The sequence below is a fragment of the Phacochoerus africanus genome, chromosome 1 (assembly GCF_016906955.1).
Source record: "Phacochoerus africanus isolate WHEZ1 chromosome 1, ROS_Pafr_v1, whole genome shotgun sequence".
Taxonomy (NCBI): domain Eukaryota; kingdom Metazoa; phylum Chordata; class Mammalia; order Artiodactyla; family Suidae; genus Phacochoerus; species Phacochoerus africanus.
The window spans coordinates 169,627,791-169,636,972 of record NC_062544.1 but is presented as its reverse complement, the minus strand read 5'-3'; the positions used below and the strand labels follow the sequence as shown (position 1 = coordinate 169,636,972).

At 42.6% G+C, this 9,182-nt stretch overlaps 1 protein-coding gene and 1 pseudogene across 3 annotated transcripts in view; both read left to right on the top strand.

Annotated features, from left to right (window-relative positions):
* Nucleotides 1-225: 225 nt before the first annotated feature.
* Nucleotides 226-626, top strand: LOC125112600 (SUZ domain-containing protein 1-like; annotated as a pseudogene).
* A 4,538-nt stretch (nt 627-5,164) lies between these two features.
* HLTF (helicase like transcription factor) overlaps nt 5,165-9,182 on the top strand; it is a 71,704-nt gene continuing 67,686 nt past the window's right edge. For all 3 annotated transcript variants that reach the window (XM_047784333.1, XM_047784341.1, XM_047784325.1), the window contains exons 1-2: nt 5,165-5,401; nt 6,555-6,762. In XM_047784333.1, the coding sequence (XP_047640289.1) occupies nt 5,382-5,401; nt 6,555-6,762 (228 nt within the window). In that variant the 5' untranslated portion in view covers nt 5,165-5,381. The remainder of the gene's footprint in view (nt 5,402-6,554; nt 6,763-9,182) is intronic.

Genomic DNA, 9,182 nt, shown 5'->3' with positions numbered 1-9,182 from the left:
AGGGCCAGGGACTGAACCTGTGTCTCTGCAGTGGCCCACCACTACAGACCGATTCCTACCCCACTGTGCCACAGCAGGAACTCCACGAGGAAACCTTTTGTACTAATTTTGCAATTTTTCTGTAAGTCTAAGATGCATTTAAATAGAAAGTTGGGCGATGGAGAAGCGCTTCAGGACGCAGGCGCGGGGAGGGGGTGGGAGAGAAGGGAAAAGCGGGAAAGTAAAATGAGGAAGTTGCTAAGAGCTGGGAGGAGGTTGCAGATAGCGGGCAGGAAATCCAAATTTCCTCCCAAAGTGCCCATTGTGATTCAGGACGATAGCCTTCCCAAGGGGCCCTTTCCACAGATCCGCATCCTCAAGCGGTCCACCAGCAGTGCTGTGTTTAGGAGCCCCAATTCCACCAGCAGGACAGCCCTTCCTTCAAGTCCCCAGCATAGCGGGAGACAGAGTACTTTTAGGCTTGTAAGCAGATCTTGGGCAGTGCCAGCACCGACAAGCAGCAAGAGAAACCCATCCTCAACAGGCCAACCAGGATCTCCCAACCTGAAAATAGCAGGCAGCCCAACAATGTGATCAGACAGCCTTCCGGTCCTGATGGGTCACAAGGCTTCAAACAGCGCAGATGAATGCGGGCCGGAAAAGATGCCGCCGCCTTCACCACCTCCTGGGTCGTCCGCTGCGGGTCCCACAGCCATGGTAGATAGCTGGACTTGAGCAGAGGGAAAGACCTGACTTCCCTACACTGTGATCCCCTTCGCTCCGCCCACTGTGCCCTTGAACCGCGTGCACTGTGACCTCCCTTCTCCCCCTTTCCACTGTGATTGGCATGTCTACAAGGGCTGTCCCAAGTCAATGGGAAGGGAAAGAGTAGAGGTTAGAGGAGGGTTGATGGGACCCGCCAAGGACTAAGAGTAGAGAGTTAGTGCCATTTGGCCACTTGGGGTAAAGCCAGTGCCAGCAATAAGTTTATCATGCTCATTAATTTTGAATTTTAAAACACAAATGAGAACTTCTGTCCACCCACCCTCAAATGCATGTCTTCATCACTTAAAAGTTTAAAATGTCTTCCCTTTCAAAATAAAGTGGAAAGTAGAACAACTATTTCTTTTTTTTCTTTTCTTTTTTTGGTCTTTTTTGTCTTTATAGGGCTGCACCCGTGGCATATGGAGGTTCCCAGGCTAGGGGTCTAGTCGGAGCTGTTGCTGCCAACTTACATCAGAGCCACAGCAATGCAGGATCATAGCCATGTCTGTTACCTACACCACAGCTCACGGCAATGCCAGATCCTTAACCCACTGAGAGAGGCCAGGGATCGAACCTGCAACCTCATAGTTCCTAGTCAGATTCGTTTCTGCTGTGCCACGATGGGAATTCCGAAAAACTATTTCTTTATGACAATTTAGTTTGTATCTTTTATTATTTTCTTATAGCAAAAAAGCAATATGTGTTTAATATAGAGAACATTTTACATGCATATAAACAAAAAGAAAATTTAAATCCCTTAATACAACCAATGAGAGGTATCTGCTATAAATATCTATATGTAAATTCATTGAGATGTATTCATAGCATGTATTAATTTAAATTACTGTTTGTGAAGACAAAAATATAATTTTTTATTGAATTTAATTTGTCTTAAATCTTCAGTTTGCCTAATGGGAGGTAAATTAACTTAGTCACTTCTAGGTAGTTCAGTAAAATTAAGACTTAAAGTCAATTAAATTGAGGTTTCAAATTTTTTTTCTTTTCTCTAACCCTTTAGGCAGCTTATGTTTGGACTTTATTCATATTCTACAACCACCCACTACTGGTATAACTGATCCCAACTCATCTCTAGGGACCAGCCTGCCACTTCTGCTTGCCAGAACCGTGATCCTAGAGACTCACCAGAGACTCCTGTAGGATTTCCAAGGCTACCCTTGGGCCCCTTAACAGAGCTACTACATTAGCTTTTATTTCTTCACTGGCCTGGCACATCTGATCTCTCTAAGATCTGTAGATGCTTGAGGCTACTCTCTGGTAAATGACGCACAGTTTCCTTTTCTCATAGGACCTCCAGAAACTTTGCTAGGCAGTCTATCACCCCTCCTTCTGTGATGCTTGGTCCAGGGTGATGGCATTCAAGGCCCTTTGCCTAAGACCCACTTAGAGATTTGCACTGTGAACTCTCCTATGCCATTCCCCCAAATTCTCCTCTTCCACTGAACTTTTTCTCTATCTCTTTTTGGGAGAATGAAGAGGAAAACACAAGTTCTTACATCATATATTCTTCTGGAATCTATTAGCTATGACATAAACTTGGAAGTTTTTGTTTTGAAGCCAGATGTTTGGAAACTCAAGTTGTTTTCTTTTCTTTCTGTCTTTTTAGGGCTGCACCCTCGGCACATGGAAGTTCCCAGGCTAGGGGTCAAATTGGAGCTGTAGCCACCAGCCACAGCCATAGCTACAGTAACTCGGGATCTGAGGCCTGTCTTTGAGCTACACCACAGCTCTCAGCAATGCTGATCCTTAACTCATGAAGTGAGGCCAGGGATCAAACCCACATCCTCATGGATCCTATTCAGGTTGGTTACTGCTGAGCCATGACAGGAACTCTCGATTTGTTATTACTTTCTTTGGGTGTGAGAATGTCCTTATGGTTATGCATATGAAGGCCATTATAGGCAGGTGTGTTGGGAAGTGACAGGGTGAGAAGTAGGGGACAGATTATAAAAAGCCACACATGAGAGTTCCTGTTGTGTCTCAGGCGGCTACAAACCCGACTAGTATCCATGAGGATTCAGGTTCGATCCCTGGCCTCACTCAGTGGGTTAAGGATCTGGTGTTGCTATGGATGTGGTGTAGGCTGGAAGCTGCAGCTCTGATTCGACCCCTAGGCTGGGAATGTCCATATGCTGCAGTCGTGGCCCTAAAAAGACAAAAAAAAAGGGGGGGGGGCACACATGTCATTCTTTGACTTCATGCTCATAGCATCAAACAGGGAAGTGACATGTTTAATTTGCATAAAATGGAAGAGAGGATGAGAAAGCATGTTTGTGACTAGGAGGTGGGTAGCTGGAGGAATTTTTTACTCTTTCCCCTCCCTCAGCACCCATATCCAAATCCATTAGCAAACCCTTTGGTTTGTCTTAGTTTCATCACCTCCCCATTCCACACTATCATCATTTCTCTCCTGGACACAATCATTTCCTGATTATCAACTAACCAGTCTCTCCGTTTGTTTTTGTTCCCATTTTCCACAGAGCTGCCAGAGTGAATTTTTTAAAGCCTATTTTTAGATTTGTCATTCTCCTGCTAAAAACATTTAGTGACTTTCTATTGCATTTAAAATAAAACTCTATCATAGACTATAAATTTGTATGTAATCTGGCCCTTATCTTCTTCACTGTCCTCTTTCTGACAATCTCCTCCTTATCCATCAGTCCAACACACAAGCCATTGTCCAATTCTCTTTTTTCAGTTATAAATGTTTTTTTTCAGAAAACATTATCTGGTGTGATAGTTCTGAATTTGTAAGTGTTGTGACATTTTAATCAAACTAGTACAAATTACCCTTTTTTAAAACTAAAAATAATAAAGAATGATTAAGTGAAAGTGTTCAAGTAAGTTCAGCTGCTAGGTCTGAGATATAAAATAGTGATGATATGAACACAAACGTTGACTTTAAATAGGTATTTTTACTGCATTCAATCCATATTCTTTACCTGTGGGATGGCCTTTCCTCACAGGTGTCAAGTCTTGAACGAGTAAGGTTTACCTATATTGGTACATTTGTAATTTTATCTTTCAGTCTGATGAACATAATTTATTAACTTTACACATAAATCATTTTCAATTTAGGCATTTACTGCCGTATTTTCCAATAGATCGGTTATTTAGATCTGGCACATCAAAAACTGAACAATATTGCCTTTTGCCTCATACTACTTCCAGAAGAAAGTAAAATAACTAAAATAATTTGAAATGCCATTCTCTTCATCTTCCTTCTATTTAGTGAAATGAGTAAGTTGCTGCAAGTTTCTTTTCTCATTCTACTGTAGGTTCATATTTACAGATTGTGATAGTTTAAGTTAATCAACAAATGCCTCTTGAAAAACTGTTTCATTGACTGCCTGTCATACCCTGCTGATGGAAGTGTAAAATGGACCACTCTTCGAAGGGCACGGGTCAACACTAACCCTTTCTCAAATACATTTCCTCTTTGGTCCACAAGCAGTTGTGTTAGTTATATCAAGTCCAAAGCACAGGTCAGGGCCACCACCAGCTTGTTACCCTAGGGCTGCTGCTGCACAAGTTAAAAGGCTCCCAGGGGACAGAGAACCAGCCCTGACAGCACCTGCGCTGCAGCCGGACCACTCGCCCACCCACTCAAAGCCGAATTCTCCTGAGTCTCCTCAGACTCTCAAAAGAGGTCGACAGAGCCCTTGGGAGTGCCCCCTACAGTTCCCCACGGAAAACCAACTTCTTCCTGCCCCGCAGGGACAGCAGCTTACCCCCAGGGGAAACTTGGCCACTTCCAGCAGTCACCAATAAAGCTCTTGTGCTGTCATCTCATTTTATGGCTTTCCTCTAGCAGAATGAAAAATTTCTCTTAAAAAAGAGGTGGGGGGTAGGGACTCCATAAATCGAAACTGCAATTATGCTCTCTGAGGCCGGTCTGTCTCATTGGTTAGCTAGCGGAGTTTAAAATGCACATTTTAAGGGCAACTACACGGGTTCACCACAGAAGATGAAGGACAGGATCTCGTTGGTAGCTCCAGGGCTCTTAAAGCCGGGAGCTTATTCAGTGGAATACCCTACTATATGTCACATCAGATGAAGAGAAAATTCGAGGTAGGCTGAGGTAGAGCCTGAAGAATGGGGCTGAGGCTTAGGGCTTGAGGGAAATAGTGTAAAAGACAGTGGTCGCCCTCTGCTTGAGGCGGGGAATCAATCAGAAACGCGAACACCGTAAGCACCTTAGTCCGCCTGATGGGGCCGCGTGGCTTTCCCGCGCGACTAGCTTGGGGGCGAGGGAGAACCCGGATGGAACCGCCCCTGCAGCGGGGACAGCCCCCCAAGTCTTTGAATCGCTGCGCGGGGCGGAGCTGCCCTCCCCTTCGTGCCCTGATTGGTTCGTCTCCGTAAACTCCTCCTCGGGATTGGACATAGGCGGTGCCAGTCACAAAGCGTCGCTTGTCTCTCAGATTGTTGCTGGAAGGGGTCGGCGTCGACGTCTGACTAGGCTCCCGGCGTCTCACCTTTCTGGAGTGTGCTCTTGCTCGCGGCTCTCGAAACTTGTCCCCGGCTTCTCGGCCGCGGGCCCTGGAAGGACACTTATCGAGGCCGCTCGAGAACGATCCCGGGCGCCCAAGCGTTCCCCTCGTCACCCACCCAGCGCCATGTCCTGGATGTTTAAGAGGTGAAGGGGGCGGAGGGGGTTGGGCACAGGGGGTAACGGCCTGGCGGCGTCCCTAGATGAACCTGACCTTCCCCGCGTTTCCCTCGCGTTACCCGTGCGAGCTGTGCAGCCAGTGTTCGTCCTGCTGGCGGCTTTTAATAGCTGCGGGAGAAAGAAATGCACAGTTTTGCCTGGCGAGGGGAGGCTCCTCAGGCGAATCTCATGCCAGGGCTTGGGGAAATTTCTGTCAAGGGCTGTAAGGGGGCCTGGGGCTCAAAGCCACACTCTTAGGCCGGGATTGTGACCTGCAAGACACTCATCAGATACCCACTGTGCCCTCGGCATTGTGCTTGGCAGAAAGGGCCGGATAAGACAGCCCGTATCCTCAAGCAGCTCACCGTTGATGTGCGTGCACAGACGTGCAAATATCTATCTGCAGGGGAGCCAGAAGCAGTATGCGCGACGTGCAAGCCAAGCGCTGGGGAAATAGCGTCAGTCCGTTCTTAGGATAATAGAAGCTTCCTGAAAGCCCCCTCTCCGGCTTCCTCTCTTCATTGTCCAAATTGGGTTACATACCCGTTCCAGAAACAACTCTCCAATTATCTGTGGGGGAATTGAGGTTACCCTTAAACCAAAGGAGGGGAGGCTTGATGTCAGCTTCCCATTGTGACATGGTTTGGATACCTGAATAAAATGCGGGATCTCTTCGAGGAGAATTCACGTAATGGATGTTGGGTGTATTACTTGTAAAGTTATAAATGGCTTCATGTATAGATAGTCCTTTATTTGCAAGTCTCTTCCAGCTCATTCTCTATTGAAATTTTGGCATATAATTATTTGCAGACATCACACACATTTTACTTTAAATAGGTGATCATCACTAGGAAAGAGGTTTGTGAACCCTTATTGGGGTTTTCACTTTGAGTACCTGTGGGCAGAAGAGACATTATTGAACAGGTAGGTAGGGTTTCTAGAAACCTGTACTCACTTTAATCCCTGCTTTAACCAGAGGAACTATATATATTAATCTTCATATAGCCCTTCCCACATGAGATTTAATTTTTTGAAATGAAGTGTGAGAAAACAATTGGCCTTTAAGTGTGGTGTAGTCTTTGAGAAATATTTGGTTAAATATTGTATTGTTTTCCTGGTTTTTGTTTTGTTTTGTTTTAAGAGATCCTGTTTGGAAGTACTTGCAAACTGTCCAGTATGGAGTCCATGGAAATTTTCCACGCCTCTCATATCCAACTTTCTTTCCACGTTTTGAATTCCAAGATATTATTCCTCCAGATGACTTCCTAACGAGTGATGAAGAGCTAGATTCAGTTTTATTTGGTACTTTGAGAGGTCATGTAGTTGGACTACGCTATTACACAGGAGTAGTGAGTATAATATTAAATACTAAGTTTATATGATGTCATGTATAATGTAGAAAATAAGAGTGAGAAGGTGATATGTGCAGTAAATATCTTAAGTAATTGAAATATATCTAGGGAAGAGATAAATACCTAATTACTTACATTCTTTTACATTTATATCATGGTCACAATATACAAAGCACTGTTTCCTGTATGGTCTCATTTGATCACTAGAGTGTCTCTGAGGTAGTAGGACATCTATTATCCCTTTCTAGAACTGAGTAAAGGTAGCTCAGGATGGTTAAATGATTTGCATAGAAAGTACAGATACTATGTGGTAAATTTGCAAAATGACTTCCAAGTCTCTTGCTGTCTCCTTTCCTGTCCTTCAGCACATTTTTACATTTTAGTATTTTTAATTTAGGAAGTATTAGACAAGAGAATTGTCTACTTTTAGGTCTTTTTTTCCTTTTTATAGTAAAACTATCTTCCAATTTTTCTTCCTGCATTTATGTTTCTGTATCTGTTTCCTGCTCTGTGTATGTGAGAGAGAGAAAACAGAGACAAAGAGAAAGCAGTTGTCTTTGTTATGGTTGTCTAGTATGCTCTGTGTTATTTGGATGATATATCTACTTTTATTTTTATTTATTTATTTATTCGTCTTTTAGGGCCGCACCTGCAGCATATGGTGGTTCCAGGCTAGGGGTCGAATGGGAGTTGTAGCTGCTGGCCTACGACACTGCCACAGCAAAGCCCAGATCCGAGCCACGTCTGCGACCTATGCCACAGTTCACAGCAGCGCCAGATCCTTAACCCACTGAATGAGGCTAGGGATTGAACCCGCAACCTCATGGTTCCTAGTCAGATTCATTTCCACTGCACCACAACGAGAACTCCTACTTTTATTTTTTAATTATGAAAAATTTCAAACATGCATAGAATTAGAATGATACAATGAGTTTTCATATACTTATGATCCATATTCAGCAGTTAGACAAGTTTTTTGCACATTTGCTCATCACTTTCTTTTTCTTTGGTACTAAAAATTCCAGCTGTATCACTTTACAACATTTAAGTGTGTACCTAAAAAATTTAGAAATTTTCTTTCTCATTGTTATATTTAACAAAATAATACTAGTTTCTATTACATCTAATAACTAATCCATAATCACTTATCTTGATTGTTTAAAAATGCCTTTTTATAATTAATTTTTTAAAAATCAGAACCAAAACAAGTTAATATCCCTTTGGTTGTTATGTTTCATAAGTCACCCTTTGTTTCACGTCATTGATTTATTGCAGAAACTGCATGTGTTGTTCTATGGGAAGTTGGACTTGTTAGTTCTTCTATTTCTCAATATTTTTCTTATGTTTAAGCTTCTCACATCATTTTTTGATTGTCTGAAGCATGTTTTGAAGGAGACACCTTGCGAAAGAATTCTATGATCTAGATTTGTTTAGTGTTTTATTTTCCCATATTTTCTTTATAATACTACATTTCTCAGATTATTTTGTAATTGTCTGAAATGTGCTGAAATGTGGTGTCTAGGACATCCTTAGGAAGGAACACCATTTCCTGATTTTTTTAAATGTTCATAATTGGGATATTTATGCTTCAAGGGCAGTTAGGTTGAATATAAAATCCTTGACCCACATTTTTTTCTCCATGATATCTTTTTTTTTGGTCTTTTTTGGGCTGCACCCATGGCATATAGAGGTTCCCAGGCTAAGGGTCATATCAGAGCTGTAGCCACTGGCCACAGCAATGCTAGATCCAAGCCGCATCTGCGACCTATACCACAGCTCACAGCAATGCCAGATCCTTTACCCACTGAGCAGGGCCAGGGATCGAACCTGCATCCTCATGGATGCTAATCAGATTTGTTTCCCCGGAGCTACAATGGGAACTCCATCTCCATGATATGTTGATATTGTATAAAATGTTGCTGGTGAAAATTCTGATGCCAATGTGATTCTCTCCTACATAAGTGAATCAGACTTACCTTGCTTGGATAACTGAAGATTATTTCACTTATGTTGAAAGTCCAGTAGTTTCATTTGGTGATGTCTTAGTGTTGACTGTTCTGTAACTTAATTTTCTTCTATTTCAGAATTAAAAAATATAGTTGATTTACAGTATTGTGCCACTTTCTTCTGTGCAGCAAAGCAACTCAGTCATATGTATATATATACATTCTTTTTTAATATTCTTTTCCTTCATGGTCTATTCCAGGAGAATGGATATAGTTCTGTGTGCTATACAGTAGGACCTTTTGTTTATTTCTTTCATATATATATATAGATAGATAGATAGAAGGGATTGAACTGGCATCCTCATGGATACTAGTCAAGTTTGTTACCACTGAGCCATAATGGGAACTCCCTGGGGTATTTTTTTTATTATCATCATCTATGTTCATTGATTTTTATGTTCCGTTATTCCA